This window comes from Rissa tridactyla, chromosome 25, assembly GCF_028500815.1.
Source record: "Rissa tridactyla isolate bRisTri1 chromosome 25, bRisTri1.patW.cur.20221130, whole genome shotgun sequence".
Classification (NCBI taxonomy): Eukaryota; Metazoa; Chordata; class Aves; order Charadriiformes; family Laridae; genus Rissa; species Rissa tridactyla.
Window position 1 is genome coordinate 1,557,591 of NC_071490.1, and position 20,814 is coordinate 1,578,404.

General features: G+C 49.2%; 1 protein-coding gene across 1 annotated transcript; it reads right to left on the bottom strand.

Annotated features, from left to right (window-relative positions):
• LOC128901431 (olfactory receptor 14J1-like) lies at positions 1–1,108 on the bottom strand (the record flags this gene model as incomplete). The annotated part of the gene is made up of 2 exons (XM_054183433.1): positions 1–9; positions 221–1,108. Coding segments are annotated over 2 exons (897 nt in total), but the record flags the coding sequence as incomplete, so codon positions are not given.
• Between the last annotated feature and the right edge of the window lie 19,706 nt (positions 1,109–20,814).

The window sequence follows — 20,814 nt, forward strand, 5'->3', positions numbered from 1 at the left end:
ACTGAAGAGCTGCTATTAGACAGGTCACCTTTGACACAGTGTTGTGCAAGGGTCAGAAACAACTGGATCAAACCTCAAGACAAGTAGTACAAACCCGGAAAATTATATATAAGCAGGATTATTGCAAGAGAAAAAAGCAAGCTTATTGCCTAACATAAAGTCTAGGAAACTTGCGGAGAAGGGAGACAGGTTATTTTTGGAAAAAGAACTTCCATTGAGCCAGTTTCCTTAGGGCATCCTTGAGCTCCTGGTTCCTCATGCTGTAGATGAGGGGGTTCACTGCTGGAGGCACCACTGAGTACAGCACAGCCACCACCAGATTTAGAACTGTGGAGGAGATGGAGGGGGGCTTCAGGTAAGCAAAAATGCCTGTGCTGACAAACAGGGAGACCACGGCCAGGTGAGGGAGGCACGTGGAAAAGGCTTTGTGCCGTCCCTGCTCAGAGGGGATCCTCAGCACGACCCTGAAGATCTGCACATAGGACAGCACAATGAAAACAAAACATCCAAAGCCTAAACAGGCACCAACCACAAGAAGCCCAGCTTCCCTGAAGTAGTAGTCTGAACAGGAGAGCTTGAGGATCTGGGGGATTTCACAGAAGAACTGGCCCACAGCATTGCCCTGGCAGAGGGGTAGGGAAAATGTACTGGCCGTGTGCAGGAGAGCATTGAGAAACCCAGTGCCCCAGGCAGCTGCTGCCATGTGGACACAAGCTCTGCTGCCCAGGAGGGTCCCGTAGTGCAGGGGTTTGCAGATGGCAACGTAGCGGTCATAGGACATGACAGTGAGAAGATAAACCTCTGTTGCAGCACAGAAAACAAAGAAAAAGACCTGTGCAACACATCCTGCATAGGAGATGGCCCTTGTGTCCCAGAGAGAATTGGCCATGGCTTTGGGGACAGTGGTGGAGATGGAGCCCAGGTCAAGGAGGGCGAGGTTGAGGAGGAAGAAGTACATGGGGGTGTGGAGGTGGTGGTCACAGGCGATGGTGGTGATGATGAGGCCATTGGCCAGGAGGGCAGCCAGGTAGGTGCCCAGGAAGAGCCCGAAGTGCAAGAGCTGCAGCTCCCGTGTGTCTGCCAATGGCAGGAGGAGGAACTGGGTGATGGAGCTGCCATTGGACATTTGTTCACTCTGGGCATGAGGGACTGTTGAAAGAGGAGAAGACCTTGGCAAGTTAAGGCAGACTTCTTTGGGCCCATCCTATTCCATTTCCCAAAATTTTCCCCCAAATGACTTCTCTTTCCTCAGAATAATTTCATTCATATCTTTTTGTGAGATCAGCTTTGTGCTGCTGAGGGCAGTATCGTTGCAGGGGCAGAGATTCAGTTGTTGATTTCCAATCCTCCCTGGATTATTCACTTCTAAGAGAAACTGATTTGGAATTTCAGTGCCCCCTCCTCAACTGAGAGATGAATTTCTCTGTCCCATCGCCCACCCAGACAACCCGGAGTAGAAGATTGGAAGAACAGGATCCTTCCCTTGCAGGTAGCCCCTGCCGTGCTGTGCTTCTTGAAAAATCTCCAGGGAACGTCCTGCAGTGATCTGCAGCTGTGAGCAGCCCTCACCCACGCAGCACCCTCTCAACAGCAGGACCCTCCCCTGCCAGCGGTTGCTCTTTCTCCAAAGCTTCTCCCCACATGCCCATGGGGGTCTCCCTGGGCAGGCTGAGAGCTGACCCTGGCAGCCGGCAGAGTCCCTGCCCCGGCACACAGACCCACGGGGTGCAGGGACCCTGCTCAAGGACAGCCCTGGGCACCCCTGCCTGCACACCCTGGCTTCACGGCTATTCACATTTCATAACAAGACCCCTCCTCCCCCTCCGCCTCCTTACAGATCCCATAAGCTGTGGTTGTGCCAGCTTTAGGAGATGCCTCCAGGAACTCCACCTGCATTGCCCTGCACCCAGAGGCTTACCGTGCCAAGGGCTGCAAGGATTTCTCCTCCAGTGAGCTCTCAGTCATCCTCCCAATCCTGACACCTTTAAGCAATCTCTCTGCCTCGCTCACCTCCCTGAGACACCCAGGCACTGCCCTCAGCCCTGCTGCGCTTGGCAGAGGAGCTGCTCCGGGGCAGAGCTGTCTCGCTGAGGTGCTGCCCGCTTGCTCTGAGCTCCCTCCATCCCAGGAGCCCAGCCCAGCTCAGACGCAGAGCACCAGCCCAAGGAGTTTTAATGACCCCTCTGGTGGGTTTGATGCCGAGTCCATGAACTTCAGACACTGAGAGGAAGCTGAAAAAACCTCTCAAGAAGTCAAAGTCAGGTTCAAACTCCAAAGTTTCTTGGAGTGTTAATGGGTCCCACTGAGGGACACCACTGAGACGTTGTCCCCAGGGTCCAGTTAGAGCAGAAACTGGAGGCAGTGATGACAGGTTGAGAAAAGCAAGGTGAAGGTGGCTCTGATGCTGAGTAACCCTGGATGTGTTTCATTAGTGCAAAGGGCCAAGGCCTGACCCCATCGCCCAAAGGGCCAAGGCCTGACCCCCAGCCCCCAGGAAGGGAGATCCTGTCCCTCACTCCTTCCTCAGGGCTCTTCCTGGCACAGTGTGGTGTGGAGATGTGCAATGCCAAGGACAGCATAGAATCATAGAATCATAGAATTGCTGAGGTTGGAAGGGACCTTTAAGATCATCAAGTCCAACCTTTAACCTACCCTGACAAAAGCCACTTCTAAACCATGTCCCTCAGTGCCCCATCTACCCTTTTTTTAAACACCTCCAGGGATGGTGAATCCACCACCTCCCTGGGCAGCCTATTCCAATGTTTAATAACCCTTTCAGTGAAAAAATGTTTCCTAATATCCAATCTAAACCTCCCCTGACATAACTTAACCCGTTTTCTCTCGTCCTATCACTTGTCACCAGGGAGAAGAGGTCAGCCCCCATCTCTCTACAACCTCCTTTCAGGTAGTTGTAGAGGGTGATGAGGTCTCCCCTCAGCCTCCTCTTCTCCAGGCTAAACAACCCCAGCTCCCTCAGTCGTTCTTTATAAGGTTTGTCCTCCAGACCTCTCACCAGCTTTGTAGTCCTTCTCTGGACACACTCCAACACCTCAATGTCCCTCTTGTAGCAAGGGGCCCAAAACTGAACGCAGTACTCGAGGTGGGGCCTCACCAGTGCCGAGTACAGGGGGATGATCGCTTCCCTAGTCCGGCTCACCACACTATTCCTGATACAGGCTAGGATGCTGTTGGCCTTCTTGGCCACCTGGGCACACTGCTGGCTCATATTCAGCCGGCTGTCAACCAACACCTCCAGGTCCTTTTCTGCCGGGCTGCTTTCGAGCCACTCTGCCCCAATCCTGTAGCGCTGCATGGGGTTGGTGTGACCCAAGTGCAGGACCTGGCACTTGGCCTTGTTGAACCTCATACCATTGGTCTCAGCCCATCGGTCCAGCCTGTCCAGATCCCTCTGCAGAGCCAACCTACCCTCAAGCAGATCAACACGCCCGCCCAGCTTAGTGTTGTCTGTGAACTGACTGAGGGTGCATTCGACCCCTTCATCCAGATCATTGATAAAGATATTAAAGAGAACCGGCCCCAGCACCGAGCCCTGGGGGACACCACTTGTGACTGGACACCAACTGGATTTAACTCCATTTACCACCACTCTCTGGGCACGGCCATCCAGCCAGTTTTTTACCCAGCGCAGAGTACACCTGTCCAGGCCATGAGCAGCCAGTTTCTCCAGGAGAATGCTGTGGGAAACAGTGTCAAAAGCTTTGCAAAAATCCAAGTAGATAACATCCACAGCTTTTCCCTCATCCACTAAGTGGGTCACCTTATCATAGAAGGATATTAGGTTTGATAGGCATGACCTACCCTTCACAAACCCATGCTGACTGGGCCTGATCACCCTGTTCTCCTGCATGTGCCGCGTAATGGCACTGAGGAGGATCTGTTCCATGACCTTCCCAGGCACCGAGGTCAGACTGACTGGCCTGTAGTTCCCCGGATCCTCCTTCCGGCCCTTCTTGTGGATGGGTGTCACATTTGCTAACCTCCAGTCAGCTGGGACCTCCCCGGTTGTCCAGGACTGCTCATAAATGATGCAAAGTGGCCTGGCGAGCACTTCTGCCAGCTCTTTCAATACCCTTGGGTGGATCCCATCCGGCCCCATAGATTTGTGCACCTCCAGGTGCTGAAGCAGGTCCCTCACCGTTTCCCTTTGGATTACAGGGGCTTCATTCTGCTCCCCATCCCTGTCTTCTAGCTCAGGGGTCTGGGTGCTCAGGGAGCAACTGGTCCTACTGCTGAAGACTGAGGCAAAGACTGCATTAAGTACCTCAGCCTTTTCCTCATCCTTGGTCACTATGTTGGCGGCCCCATCTACTAGAGGACAGACATAATCCTTAGTCCTCTTCTTCTTGCTAATATATTTATAGAAACTTTTTTTGTTGTCCTTGACAACAGAAGCCAGGTTTAGTCCTAGCTGGGCTGTGGCCCTCCTGATTTTTTCCCTACATAGCTTCACTACCTCTTTGTAGTCCTCTTGAGTGGCCTGCCCTTCCTTCCAGAGGCCATAGATCCTCTTTTTTTCCCTAAGTTGCAACACTAGCTCCCTGTTTAGCCAGGCCGGCCTTTTTCCCCGACGGCTTGTCTTCTGGCACATGGGGACAGCCTGCTCCTGTGCCTTTAAGACTTCCTTCTTGAAAATCATCCAGGCCTCCTGGGCTCCTTTGCCCTGGAGGCCTCCCAGGGGACTTTGTCAACCAGGCTCCTGAAAAGCCCAAAGTCCGCCCTCTGGAAGTCCAAGGTAGCAGTTCTGCTGACCCCTCTCCTTGCTTCTCGCAGAATCGAAAACTCTTATCATTTCATGGTCACTGTTCCCAAGACAGCCTCCAACCCTCACATCCCCCACAAGACCTTCCCTGCTTACAAACCACAGATCCAGCAGGGCACCTTCCCTAGTTGGCTCTCTCACCAGCTGTGTCAGGAAGTTATCCCCAGTACATTCCAGGAACCTTCTAGACTGTTCCCTCCCTGCTCTATTGTATTCCCAGCAGATGTCCGGCAAATTGAAGTCCCCCACAAGGACAAGAGCTCGCGATCTTGAGACTTCGCCCAGCCATTTATAGAATATTTCATCTGCCTCCTCATCCCGATTGGGCGGTCTATAACAGACTCCTACTACGATATCTGCCTTGTTAGCCCTGCCCCTGATTCTTACCCAGAAACACTCAGTCTCATTATCACCATCATTTAGTTCAAAGCATTCATAACACTCCTTAACATACAGGGCCACCCCCCCGCCTCTCCTTGCTTGCCTATCCTTCCTGAAGAGCCTATAGGCATCCATGGCAGCACTACAGCTATGTGAGTCATCCCACCACGTTTCTGTGATGGCGACTACATCATAATGTACACATTATGATGCTGCACAATGGCTTCCAGCTCCTCCTGTTTGTTGCCCATGCTACGTGCATTACTGTATGCCACCCCCAGACTTATTCCTAAGGAGCCTGGTTACGCCCCCTATCTTTTCCAAGTCTAGTGCCAGCATGCCACCTTCAGGCTTTTTGTAGCAAGCTTGGATCTATCCCCATCCCCCTTCGAATCTAGTTTAAAGCCCTGTCAATGAGCCCCGCCAACTCCTGCCCTAAAACCCTTTTCCCCCTCTGAGACAGGCTTTTGCCATCTGTTGCCAGCAGGCCTGGCGTCCTGAAAAGCAGCCCATAATCAAAGAACCCAAAGTCCTGCCGATGACACCAGTCTCTGAGCCAGGCATTGAACAGCTGGCATTTCCTGTTAATCTTCTCATCAATCTTCGCAACTGCTGGCATAGAAGCAAACACTACTTGTTCTCCTGATCCCCTCACCATCCGTCCCAGGACCCTGAAGTCTTTCTTCATTGCCCTCAGGCTTCTTCCTGAAATTTCATCATTGCCTAACTGAAAAATCAATAAAGGGTAGTAGTCAGTAGGCCTAACTAGGGTAGGGAGTTTCTGCTGGACATCCTTAACTTTGGCCCCAGGGAGACAGCTGACTTCCCTACAGATTGGGTCTGGTCTACATATGGGACCTTCCCCTCCCTTCAGAATCGAGTCCCCCACTACATGGACTCGTCTTTCTTTCATAACTGAGGATGTTGTTATACGAGGCGTAATCCGTCTTGGCCTCAGTGACAACTCCAAGTTCAGCAAGCTGTTGTCCTTCTCATCCTCCGGTTCCCTTTGCAGAACATCATATCTGTTCTGCAAGGGCACCTGGGATGGTGTGGGGGTTACCTGGGTGGCACGCCTGGCACGCCTGCCACGCCGGACAGGGACTTGTTGCCACTGGCCCCTGTCCTCTCAATCTCCACATTCAGCCACGCTGCTAGAGGGTGGGGAGTGCTCTGTATGTGGAGCTCTGTCTGCCTGAGGTGCTTCTTTCAGGGAAGGCAGGATGCGACTCCAGTTATCTATCTCCTGTTCACAATCCCTTATACTTCTCAAACGACTTACCTCCTCACGGAGCTCCATCAGGAGGTGAAGGAGTTCCTCTACCTGGGCACACCTCCCACAGGTCTGCTCACCACTGCCATTCAACACCGGCGCAAGAGCAGGGCACACCCTGCAGCCTGACACCTGGGTGGCAGCATGTTCCCACGCAAGCTCTGTCTGAGTGGCCACATCGGAGCTGCTCGGTGCAGAGCTCAGGGGTAGCATGGCCTTCTGCCGAGTTCTTACCATGACGTCCTGGTCAGGTCGAGAGGTTTCCAGTGACTTACTGTTCAAAGAGCTGCGTCCTGTACGACCGCTCTCGCCGCGGTGACACCCACCAGCTGCCTGTGTGCTGGGTGTGCAGCGGCCGGCCGCTGCGCTCCGGGACAGTCCGTTTAGAACTGCCGCGTGTGTCGTTGTCTGCACCCCCGCCGCATCAGCAGCCCGTCCCTGAGCTGCCGGTTCCGGCACGAGGCAGCCGCTTTTCCCAGCCACGAAAGCCCTCAAAAGAGCCTTTTTGCCGGCCTTACCTGCCGCAGTCCCCTTCCCCAGTGAGGCCTTACCTGTACTGGAGCTGGTCTCCTCGGCGACTATGGTACGACACCTCCCAGGCTCTGAAGTATGGACGAGGAGGCAATGAGACCCCAGTGCTGGAAGGATAAGTTGACTCCTCGTAGGCATCAGTGGCAGAGACAACAGCCATAGCCCAAGACATGAAAAGGTTGACTCTGTTAGGGGCCTTTCAGCTTTGCTGCATCCCTGTGTCATCTCCACCACAGGCTGTCCTATGGTGTGCCATCACCTCTGCCTCTTTCCCTGCAGGCTGCAGTCATCCACCCGGCTGCCCCACCTTGCTGTCACCTTCCTTTGCTGAGATCTCTCCATCCTCCCTGGCTCTTCCCTGAAACACAAAGCCTTGGGCTGATCCAGACTCTTTCTGGGTGGCGTGTTGCACCACAGCACTGCCCTTGGAGTGACATTTCTTTCTCCTGGTGTCCAGTCTGCACCTCCCCAGCTGCATGTTGGGGCATTATTTCTTTCTCATGCTGTTTTCCACTACAAAGGAAAGCTCCACCGGCTCCACCAGCAGCCCTCAAGCACACTCAGGCTACTCCTGTACTGTCCTCAGTCTCTGCACCACTGAGCCCAGGGCCCTCAGCCTCTCGAGTCCTGCCGGCCACGTTATTCCTGATACAGGCCAGGATGCTATTGTCCTTCTCAGCCACGCTGGGCATGCTGCTGGCTCACATCCAGCCAGCTGTCAACTGACACCCCCCAGGTCCTTTTTTGCCAGGCAGCTCTCCAGACACTCTTCCCCCAGCCTGTATCGCTGCATGGGGTTGTTGTGACCCAGGTGCGGGACCTGGCACTTGGCCTTGAGGAGCCTCATACCATTAGCCTCGGCCCATCGGTACAGCCTGCCCAGATCTGCCTCTGGAGCCATCCTACCCTCAAGCAGGTCGACAATCCCACCCAACTTGGTGTCGTCTGCACACTTACTGAGGGTGCACTCAATCCCCTCGTCCAAATCATTGATAAAGACATTAAAGAGAACTGGCCCGATACCGAGCCCTGGGGAACACCACTTGTGACCAGCTGCCAACTGGATTGAATTCCATTCACCACCACTCGTTGGGCCTGGCCATCGCCCTGGTTTTTACCCAGCAAAGCATACACCTGTCCAAGCCATGGGCAGCCAGTTTCTCCAGGAGAATGCTGTGGGAAACAGTGTCAAAGGCTTTATTAGCCTCCAGGGAAACAACATCCACAGCCTTTCCTTCATCCACCAAGCGGGTCACCCTGACATAGAAGGAGATCAGGTTTGTCAGGCAGGACCTGCCTTTCATGAACCCATGCTGACTGGGCCTGATCACCTGGTTGTCCTTCATGTGCCACATAATGGCACTCAGCATGATCTGTTCCATGGCCTTCCCAGGCACTGAGGTCAGACTGACAGGCCTGTACTTCCCCAAATCTTCCTTCCGTCCTTTCTTGTGGATGGGCATCACATTTTCTAACCTCCAGTCAACTGGGACCTCCACGGTTCACCAGGATTGCTGGTAAATGATGGAAAGTGGCTCGGTGAGTACTTCTGCCAGCTCCTTCAGTACCCTCGTGTGGAGGCCACCTAGCCCCATAGACTTGTGTATGTCTAGCTGTTGGAGCAGGTCCCTCACCATCTCCCTTTGGATTATGGCAGCTTCATTCTGCTCCCTGCCCCTGTCTACAAGCTCAGGGGTCTGGGTACTCAGGGAACAACCCACTCTACTACTAAAGAAGGAGTCAAAGGCGGCACTAAGTACCTCAGCCTTTTCCTCATCCTTTGTCACTATGTTACTGCCTTCATCGGATAAAGGATGGAGATTCTCCCGAGTCCTCCTTTTGTTACTAGTGTGTTTATAGGGACTTTTCTTATTGTTCTTAACATCCAAATTCAGCTTAAGTTCTCGTTGGGCTTTAGCCTGTCTAATTTTCTCCCTACATAGCCTTACAACATCCTTGTAGCCTTCCTGAGTAGCCTTCTACCAAAGACCATAAACTCTCCTTTTTTCCCTGAGTTGTAACCGTATCTTTCTGTTCAGCCAGGCTGTCTTTTTTCCCTGATGGCTTGGAATCACGGAATCACAGAATTTTCAGAGTTGGAAGGGACCTCTAGAGATCATCTAGTCCAACCAACTAATCCTGCCAAAGCAGGATTGCCTGGAGCATGTTACTCAGGACTGCATCCAAACAAGTCTTGAAAATCTACAGAGAAGGGGACTCCAGAACCTCCCTGGGCAGCCTGTTCCAGTGCACTGTCACTCTCACCGTACAGAAGTTTTTTTCTCATATTTGATCGGAACTTCCTATGTTCCAGCTTGTGCCTGTTACCCCTCGTCCTGTTACTGGGAACCACTGAAAAGTGTCTGGCTCCATCCTCCTTAAACCCACCCTCTACACACTTGTGAACATTAATAAGGTCTCCCCTCAGCCTTCTCTTCTCCAGGCTAAAGAGTCCCAGCTCTCTCAGCCTTTTCTCCTAAGGGAGATGCTCCAATCCCTCAGTCATCTTTGTTGCCCTACACCGGACTCTCTCCAGTAGTTCCCTGTCTCTCTTGAACTGGGGAGCCCAGAACTGGACACAGTATTCCAGTTGTGGCCTCACCAGTGCAGAGCAGAGGGGGAGAATGACCTCCCTTGACCTGCTGGCCACACTCTTCCCTGTGCAGCCCACAATTCCACTGGCCTTCTTGGTGACAAGGGCACATTGCTGGCTCATGGATAATTTACTGTCTACCAAGACCCCCAGATCCTTTTCTTCAGAGCTGCTTTCCAGCAGGTCCACCCCTAACCTATACTGGTGCCTGACATTCTTCCTCCCCAGGTGCAGGACCCTACACTTGTCCTTGTTGAACCTCATGAGGTTCTTCTCTGCCCAGTTCTCCCTGGGGCAGAGAAGAAACTAACCCTCTTGAAATTATTCATATAATTAACAAGATCCTCGTATTGTGTTATATCCAAATTCCCTGCGTTTAATTCAGAGAAACTGTACATGTTGTATTTCTCAGACTGGCCATCGGAGTACTGCATTCAATCACAGGAACTAGACACCACCACCTAATTTGTACAAGAACTAAAGAAAAGCCCAGATGACTTGAACTTTTGCTGGTTGTTGATCCCAATTGGGTTTAGACACTTTAACTGTTCTAGCTTTCAGGAGATGCAGATTTGCTGCAAGAAGATTATTCACATCATTGATTTTCATTACCTTAAATTTCATAACAAATTATCATCATTTTTGCAGGACATACTGAAAGGATGAAAAAGACAAGTTGATGACAGAAGTCACTGGCCTCCAGACACAGCTGAAAGCCTCAGAGTTGGAAAAACAGCAATTAAAGGTGAGTTGCATGAATCATCCTAGGCAAGATAATGAGAACAATTATGGTTAGCTAGAGCAAGCTTTTCAATATCTAAACTAATACTTAATGACAAAGTAAATTTCTAAACATTATGTTCATGAAGTCTATTTTGTTGTTAGTGAATATGCTGTTCATGGGTAAATTTTTTAATTTTTGTGTCTCTAGAGAACATGCTTATTCTCTCATCATTCAGCCTCTTAAGAAAAATGCAAAAAAAGCTGTTGTTGGTGTGTATTTCCTAAGTTCTGGATAAAGGTGGTACTCCTTCATTCTTTTCATTATGAAGAAACAAAAAAGCTGGGAACTAGAAAACTTTGCTTTCTTTTCTTCAAAACTTTTTTGAAGAAACTGAGGATCTGAAATATAATTACAGTGAAAAAGTGAAAAAAAAATACTGTCTTAGAAGAGAGATTAAAGCAGTTTTCTGAAGGGTTTAGTGTTCAAGTGGACAGTCCAGGCAACATTTCTGTTGATCTATCGTCAGTATTGATACAAAAATAAATTCTGGGGCAGTTACATAATACTGATTTATTTTTCTGTTTTTATCTCAGAACGATACAAGTCTACTAAAGTTGTAAGAGTTCAGCACATACCTAAAAGAGCAGAACTGGATTAGTCAACACATTATGGTCAGTATTTATATACGCCAGCCAAAATAAAATTGAGTTTTACCTCTCTCAACTGCTTTGCAATGTTATATTTTAGTTCAGAACAGTAATTAAGGTAATACACGGGTGTCAGGTGAAGTCGAAACCTTGGACTTATCCTAAGAGTTGAGAAACTCTTAAAATGTGCTAAGTATGCAAAGTTCCAGATCAATAAGAACGTGTAATTTGTTCTTGCTATCTCGTGCTATCATACTTCTTAATTATGGGCTTGGGGCCAGCGTGCTGGATGTCTGTTCTTACATCCCTAGTTATTTTTACCTCAATTTGAGAAAATCCAAGGACAAAGAAATGAAAATAAAGTTATAGCATTTCAGTCAAACTAATGGTATTTTTGGAGATAAATGATTTTTCATTTTGTATAATTTTATATAGCTGGGTGTATACTTTTATAGCACAGACGAAATAAAGCTAACTCATATGATCATGCATTCTCACCTTTATTATTTATGTGTCATCTTACTTAACATGCCCTTGATGAAGTGTCCTAATTGAAATGAAGTCTGAAAATGGGTATTACTAAGCCGAGTCACGTCTCTCTCTAATTACGAAGGATCTCCAAAACAGAACTAGTATACTTTCGATTATTTACTCTTTTTGTCCCAAAATAGTGGAAGTACCTGTAGGATATGGCTTAATTAGGTTTTCAAGTAATAGGATAATGCTGCAGCTTACCACTTAACACAGTGAAAAGTTTTCCCCCAAAAGAAACTGTTACAACTTTTAAAAAAAGCATCAAATCTCAGGATCAATTCCGGTCCCACCTGAAATATGTCCTTTATTGTCAAGAAACAACTAGATCCTAAATCTGAATCCTACCTGCAACAGTGTCATAATAATCATATTTATAGAAGTGCAACCTATGGGACTTTTAAAGTTGATTGCATTAATTAGATAAGCTATTAGGACCAGCCAGTGTTAGACAACATTCTACACTTAATTATAACAGTTCCCAGAAATTAGTTCAAAAGTTAAGGAATTTTCAGAACTGAAAACAAACACGCTGGAAGCTAGGGCTCTGCTCTGGATGTCAGATCTCTCGTTATATAACGAATTTTACAACCCTTTGAGCTCTGCCGCCCAGCCAGTTCTTCACCCAGCACACCATGAACCCACTCATCCTGCAGCTGGACAACTTGTCCAGAAGGATGCTGTGAGGAACAGTACCAAAAACCTTACTAAAATCCAGAAAAACTACATCCACTGTCTTCCCTTCATCCATGAGGTGGGGTGACCTTATCATAGAAGGATATCAAATTACTTAGGCAGCACTTTCTCTTTGTGAACCCATGTTGACTGTGCCTGATGATTGCATTATTCTTTAAATGCCTTTCACTAGTATCCAGTATAATCTTCTCCGTAATTTTTCCAGAGACTGAGGTTAGGCTCACAGGTACGTAGTTCTCTGGGTCTTCTCTCATGCCCCTTTTTGCAGACCGAAATAACAGCGGCTAGCTTCCAGTCAGCGGGGACCTCCCCAGACTCCCCAGACTGTTGGCAGATGATTGAGAGGGGTCCTGCCATGAGATCCACTAACTCCTTCAGTGCTCTTGGGATGAATCCCATCAGGCCCCATGGACTTGTGAACATTAATCTGATACAGCTGATCCCTGACAATTTCAGCATCCACAAATGGAAAGTCACTGTTCCCACAACTCCTGTCCCTCCGACTCACGGGACTGGGCAGCCCGAGGTCTATCAAGTACTATTAAAGACTGAGGCAAAAAATGTATTGAATGCCTCTGCTTTTTCTTCATCCCTGTTAGACCATCTTCAACAAGTATCAGTCCAATATTTCCTTTAGACCTCCTCTTGCTATTAACATACTTAAGAAAGACCTCCTTGTTATCTGAAACAACACTGGCCAGTTTCAACTCTAATTGAGCTTTGGCTTTTCATGTCTTCTCCCTGCATATACGAACCACAGCTTGGTAATCTTCCCACGAATCCTGACCTTGCTTACAGAGACCATAAAGTTTCTTTTTCTTCTTGAGCTCCATGAGTTCTCTGTTCAGCCGAGCTGGTCTTCTGCCCCGATTGCTTGACTTAACGGCACAGTGGAATCGCCTGTTCCTGTGCTTCTAAAAGGTAGTTGTCAAAGACTGACCAGCACTCACGGACTCCTAAGCCCTCAGAAGCAGATTTCCAGCTCCCTGAATAGCTTAAAGTTTGCTCTCCTGAAGTCCAGTCTTATTACGCTGAAAATTTTAAATTCAACCATTTCATGATCACTGTGGACAAGGCAACCACTTACCATCACATCCCCCATGAGTCCTTCTCCATTCACAACTAGCAAGTCTAGGAGGGCATCTTTCCTAGTTGGCTCACTGAGTACCTGTGACAAGGTATCTCCTACAAACTTCAAGAATTTCCAAGACTTGATTGTCACAGCAGTATGATATTCCCAGTTGATATCTGGAAAGTTGAAATCTCCCATAAGGACAAGGGCTACTGATCCAGAAATTTCTCCTCATTGCCAACAGAATAACTCATCAGTGCTTACATCCTGGCTGGGTGATCAGTAGTAGACACCCATTACAACATCTCTTTTGTTTTCCATTCCTCAAATCCTTATCCAGAGGCTGTCAACTACATCATCACTGACTGTAAGGGCTGTATGACCAAACCTCTCCCTTACGTCCACTGCAACACCTCCACCTCGCCTGCCCTTTCCAGCCTTCCTGAACAGCCTGTAGCCCTCTGTCACAGCACCCCAGTTGTGGAACTCATTCCACCAAGTCTCACTAAAACAAATATCATAGCTCTGGGAGCCGACAAATACTTCCAGTTCACCCTGCTCGTTTCTCATACTGCGTGCGTTGGTGTACAAGCATTTCAGATACGCTCCTGAGCCCTCTGTGCTCCCAGGAACAGCATAAATGTTCCCACTAGCACTGCCACCCTCCCACGATCCCTGACAGCCCTTGGCTTACCTACTGCAATCCTGTTGGTATCCCCATCCAGCACTGATTCTGGTTTAAAGCTCTCTCAAAGTAAAGTTAAGAGTGACATCAAAAAAATTGGAGAAGGATCACTGACATATACTGTGTTAGATTAGAGGCATTCTTCCAACTGGATAACTTACATAGCCAAAAGGGAAGAAATCTTCACTAAACTTTGCAATCTTCCAGTGAATACAGGAATCGTTTAAACCTTTTTTTCAGGTTGTTTGTTGGGTTTTCAATCCAGCCTGGCCCATAGATAGGATGGCCCCAGAGCTTCCAGGGGGATAAAATCAGCAGTTTACTGAGGTAATCATACCCTGTAGAGCATGGAAATCAACTGTGTAAAAACTAGTGCTTATGGGCCAGAAGTCAGAAACGAGTCGGACTGCACCAGAAGTGGCACTGCCCCACCTGCAGTAGACACACTGGACCAGAAATGATGATTTCAAGACAGAAAACACAACACAATCCATCAAAACAGAAAAAAAAAAAACAACAGACAAAACATTGTACACAAAACAAAGACCCCTGTCTAAGCCCTAAAATGGTAAACAAGCTGAAAAAGAGGACTCTCCACAAAAAAAGACCATGCAGAACATGAGATAACGTAAAAATAACGTAACCCCTGGAAGCCAGGGCCAACACACCCCGACCCTGTACATAACAGTAAAACCTGGGTTAAACACTCCTGGGGAGAAAGGCTGAGGCTCTCGGAGACTTTGAACTGGCCAGCCATGGCCACCGGGCTTCAGCTCATCACTTCTGTGTCAGATGACCCTGTCCTCCCTGTGAGACCCCTCAGAGCAGCTGTACCCAGCTCCAGGGGGGCGGATACGGCCTCGGCATTATGGCGAGGTGCTTCCTGGGAGCAAGATCTCTCACGGGGGCACTGGGAAACCCTCCTCAGGCCTGGATGCCCGAGAAACATCTCTGCACTGCTCCATATCTCACCAAAACCAGGGACAGAGGAAGGCTGCTGTGGTGGCCTCCAAGAGAACCAGCTCACCCTCTTCCCTCTGGGCCTCCATCCCACTCCCCGTCCCCTTTTGCTCTTCTTCCACCTCAGCCCTGGAGGCCGTCGCTGTTCCGTCCTTCTCCGCCTCCTCGTCCTGACGCTGTCCCCTGCCCTCCATCTCTTTCCCGCTCTCCCCCTGCTCCTCACCGGGATTTCTCCTCCCTCCACTCCCTGCCCGGCTCCCCCCTGCTCTCCCCGTTGTCCCTCTGTCCCTTCCCACTCCTCTCCACCGCTCTCTCCCTCTCCACCCTCCTCCTCCCGGCTCCACCGGGGCTCCGGGGCCTGGCCCTGGGCCGGGGCAGCCCGGGGGAGGCGGCCCTGGTTCCTGCGGGGGTCAGAGGGCGGGAAGGGGCACCCCGGGGCACGCTGGGAGCTGTAGTCCCGGCACCGGGCTCCTGGCGGCCATCTTGTGTCGGGCGCTGCAGCCTCTGCTCCCGCTGCGGCCCGGTCGTGTAATTGCTGTGATTTTCGCTCTCTAGAGATCACACATGCTCTTATTTTTCTGACCACCAGTCTTAAATAACACACACAAAACCTACACTAAGCCCATCATGAATCAGCTAAAAATTCTGAGTCGTAAATTGTAGCCCGATCCTTTAGCACCATCAGTGCTGCTCACCTTTCCTTTCTGAAGGGGGAGATTACTGACCTTAATGGTTTATGTCCCTTCAGCACTGACCCTTCAGCCGAAGTCTGCTGAAATTTACAGAGACAGGCTTGCTATGGCTGGGTAACTATAGAATGAAATAATTACCTCGGCGTCGTTCCTCCTTCTTAGAGACCTGATTTATAGAAGGTTCCTGCATCAGCTGAAAAGGCAATGGATGTTTTGGAATCTTCTTCAGAGAATCAAATGGCCTAAAGACAATCATAAATGAGCCGAAAAAGGCTAACGTGAAGACTGTGTATTAAGTGTATTTTTATTAACGGAGCTCTCTACCCATTAGAGTACAAACCACCTCATGATGCCTGCAATATCAATTCACAGTGTCAAGGGAAAGTGGTTGGAACAGCATTCATGCATACATTTACATCTCATAATCCCATCTTGAACAACCACCTAAACTAAAACTAATACAGTCCAGTAACTGAGTCATGAACATCAGAGGAAATGGATGACTTTTCCACAGTGAAAGTAAGCTCTCCAGTGAGGGCATCTCTACTTTTCTCCAAGCATCCTTAGCCTTTATTTTACCTACAGCAAATTCTCTAATGACAAACTTGCTTACAGACAGTTGCAGCTCTGCAGGGGTAAACCAGCCTGATGCACTAAAGTGCAGTTCGTCACACCTTGTCTCTGCCACTCCTTCATCCTCACAGCCTTCCCCTGCTCCAGCGTGGGGTCCCTTACTGTCTGCAGGGCTGCTTCTCTCACGTTTTCTCAATCTTCTCTCCAGCTGCTGTGGCCTAACAGTTTTTTCCCCTTCTTAAATATAATGTCACAGCGGCACTACCACTGTTGCTGATGGGCTCAGCCTTGGCCAGCAGTGGGTCCGTCCTGGAGCTCTATCAGACATGGGGGAAGCTTAAGCAGCTTCTCACAGAAGCCACTCCTGGAGCCCCCACACTACCAAAACCTTGCCACGCAAACCAAATACAGAATTCATTCTTCCTGACCATACCTACCTCATTTAGGCACAGCTGTACAGCTACAAAGAGCCCTCGTTTGCATAGCTCTTGGCAGTGTTAGCACTTTCCTACTCTGGCTGCTCGTGCCCACTGGCAGTCGTTACCCACGCTTTCCTGAGCTTTCCCTCCCCTGTGTGCCCCAGTCAGTTGTTGGGCTTACGCAACTGTGGGAGCCTTTTCACATCGTTTGTCTGTTCACAGCTCTTGCCAGTGCTCTCCACCTTGATCCCAGTTAGCAGTTTCATTCTGCACTTAGTTGAAGTCATCCCTGTCGAAATCACTTTATTCCAGTGCCAAAGTCCAAGTGGTCAGGCATGCGGTATTTTCCTTTGCAGTTAGTCTTCGGGCCATCCGCTGATACTCGAGTTACAGGCAAGCTGATAGGCTCCTAGTGAGACGAGAAGACTTCGAGTCATTTCAATGCCTTCATACTTCTTCCCCAGCTTGGGTGTCACCACCACTGAGCCAGCCTCGTACTGTTTGTGCCCATGGAGTCGCTGGCACCTGCTTTTCATGTACACGTCTGCCACCCTTCCCACTGGCAGACCCATGGCGTACAGTACAGGTGATTAGTCCATCCAGTCCAGTGGTTGTGGGTTTTGTTCTTTTTTTTCCCCAAGGAACCACCAGTCACATGACCTTCTAGTCCTCTCTCTTGAATTCTGTCTTGTATCTGCCTCCCTTCTCTTTGGCTTCATCTGTACCCTTAGTACTCTTTGAGGGATGGCATCCTTCTATTTTAAGGTTGCGTCTCCTTTTCCTTTCTGTGCTTCCTTTTCTGCTTTACTCCTAAGTTCCCAGGTTTTGGTCTATCAGTGCTCCGAAGTGTTCATCTCCAAGTCACTGATGTCACTCAGTGTTGTACCCGCGACCCCATGTCCCGGGGATAACAGTATGCTTGACTGTTTTCCAGGACTGAAACTTAATTTCCCCCCTATTTTTGTTCAGGGCAGCCTGGGACCTGAATGAGAAGGGAGGTGTTCATTAGGGACACAAGTGTAGACTGTTCTTTCTGCTTGAGCTGTGGCAGTGGACATCATGGAAGCAAGAAAAAGCAAGGAAACCCGTGTAACGAGGGTGACCCATGTGAGCAGTTAACGGTGAACAGTGTACTAACAGGAAGCAGCACGTTTCTCCATCCAAAGACAGAGGCACAGTAAGAAACACACTGGGCACAAGGATTTTGGTTAAAAAACAGTCAAAGAACAAGGCCTGTCTTTGTGTTATCAAAGACCACAGTTCCCATGGAAAGAAGCTGGGTACTATCTAAGCCCCGCCATTTGGTTTTTTCCATTTTACATCAAGGAAGCGGCAGAATGGGAGATTCTTTGAAAGGGTCAGAATTTCCGTACTACATTCTGAAGCGATGGAGACAAAGGAAGATATTCAAGCCGGACAGGTCCCAAAGCACCATGTCGCTGATCTCACAAGCTGGAGGAGCGGCTGGCAGCCATGGAACCTATAGTGGCTGGCAACTGCCCTCGTCGGTTCAACAAGCCCGGAGCAGGTACCACCTCCTTCGTTTGAGTGTATTTCACTGCCAGTTGGAGTTTTGTTTGAAAAAAGAAGCAGAGCTAAGGTTCTGAAGGTGTACTTTTTGAAAGAAAACTACTGGATAAGAATACAATTTGCCTCAATGTTGATAGCTTTAACATTTTAATGTATGTTCTGTTGGTATTAAGCGAGTGGAGGTTGGAAGCAAGAGGTGAGGCACAAGAGCTGAAAATGGCTGCAACTGGGAATGACCACTATTTCCATTTTTATCCCCCCGACGCAAAGCTAAGTGCTGTAGATTTTAGAGTGATTTGTATCCTTGATGTACTTGATATATCCGTATTGAAAGGGAGGTTTATTATGTAAAGTTAGAAGTTGGTATGTCATGCTGCCTGGTTATGGCAGCATCTGTAGGTCAAATATCTGATTTTTGGAAGCAGTGAGAAGAGCTAACGGTCATCTAAACTATGGAAAATTTCTCCCATGAACTGGGCTCAGATATTAAGGAACACACAAGTTAAAAACCATGCATAAAGATCACTCATGACTTTCTTATTCAACTGACATTATATTGATTCTGAATAAATAGACCATGTTTGTAATTTCTGCTTACAGCGACTACCTGACTTTCTGCAAAATCAGTTATCTAAAACAGAGCCCTTCAAAATGGGTTTATTCTTCAAAGAAATATTTATATTCCACCTGGTGAAGATCCAGGGGTGAGTGTAGGGCTCTTTGTTATTGCCTCCATCTCAGCACTAGGGATTTAGGTGTTAATGCCTGGGCGATGGGCTTTGGCTCCAGACCCCACCATGTCTCAGAGGATGGCCCAGTCATACTGACTATGGTCCAAAAGCAGCGTGTTTTTCAGATGCTGCTCCTCGACCCGTCTGATAATGTCTGGAACTGGGTGAAACTTGCCTTCAACTATTCAAATATTTTCAAGTGTGACTTTGTTTTCCTCTAAAACATTACTCCAAAACTCATTAAGAAATAACCGGCAAACTGGCATTTACAGCTCTCAGCCGGGATGTCTTTCATATCCAGGATATAAACCCCAGTTTATATTTGTTGCTGTACTGTTATACCTGGACTACTGAATCATAGAATCATAGAATCACAGGGTTGGAAGGGACCTCTGGAGATTATCTAGTCCAACCCCCCTGCCAGAGCAGGGTCACCCAGAGCAGGTGGCACAGGAACGCGTCCAGGTGGGTTTTGAATGTCTCCAGAGTTGGAGACTCCACCACCTCTCTGGGCAGCCTGTTCCAGTGCTCTGCCACCCTCAGGGTAAAGAAGTTCCTCCTCATGTTTAGATGGAACTTCCTATGTTCAAGTTTGTGCCCATTGCCTCTTGTCCTGTCCCCGGGCACCACTGAAAAGAGCCTGGCCCCATCCTCCTGACACCCACCCTCTAAGTATTTATAAGTGTTGATAAGGTCCCCCCTCTGCCGTCTTTTTTCCAGACTGAAGAGACCCAAATCCCTCAGCCTTTCCTCATAAGAGAGGTGTTCCAGTCCCCTAATCATCTTGGTAGCTCTCTGCTGCACCCTTTCCAGCAGTTCCCTGTCCCTCTTGAACCGGGGAGCCCAGAACTGGACACAGTACTCCAGGTGCGGCCTCACCAAGGCAGAGTAGAGGGGGAGGATGACCTCCCTTGACCTGCTGGCCACGCTCTTCTTGATGCACCCCAGGATGCCATTGGCCTTCTTGGCCACAAGGGCACATTGCTGACTCATGGTCATCCTGTTGTCCACCAGGACTCCCAGGTCTCTTTTCACAGAGCTGCTCTCCAGCAGGTCAGCACCCAACCTGTACTGGTGCATGGGGTTGTTCCTCCCCAGGTGCAGCACCCTACACTTGCCCTTGTTGAACTTCATAAGGTTTCTCTCTGCCCAGATCTCCAACCTGTCCAGGTCTCTCTGTATGGTGGCACAGCCTTCCGGTGTGTCAGCCACCCCACCCAGCTTGGTGTCATCAGCAAACTTGCTGAGGGTGCACTCTATCCCCTCATCCAGGTCATTGATGAATATATTGAACAGGACTGGACCCAGTACTGACCCCTGGGGAACACCACTCGTCACTGGTCTCCAACTAGACTCTGTGCCCCTAATCACAACCCTCTGAGCTCTGTCTTTCAACCAGTTTTCTATCCACCCCACTGTCCATTCATCTAACCCACACTTCCTAAGCTTCCCTATGAGGATGCTGTGGGAGACCGTGTCAAACGCCTTGCCTAAGTCAAGGTAGACCACATCTACCGCCCTCCCCTCATCTATCCATCTAGTCATGCCATCGTAGAAGGCTATCAGATTAGTCAGACATGATTTCCCCTTGGAGAATCCATGCTGAGTACTTCTGATAGCTTTCCTTTCCTCCACGTGCCTTGAGATGACACCCAGAACGAGCTGTTCCATCATCTTTCCAGGGATGGAGGTGAGGCTGACCGGCCTGTAGTTCCCCGGCTCTTCCTTCTTGCCCTTTCTTGAAGACTGGAGTGACATTGGCTTTCCTCCAGTCCCCAGGCACCTCGCCTGTTCTCCAGGACTTTTCAAAGACGATGGAGAGCGGCCCAGCAATGACTTCTGCCAGCTCCCTCAGCCCTCTCGGGTGCATCCCATCAGGGCCCATGGACTTGTGAATATCTAGATGATCTAATTGGTCCCTCACTCGCTCCTCCTCAACCCAAGGGAAGTCTTCTTCTTTCCCTGTTACTTTATTCAATGCCTGGGACTCCTGAGG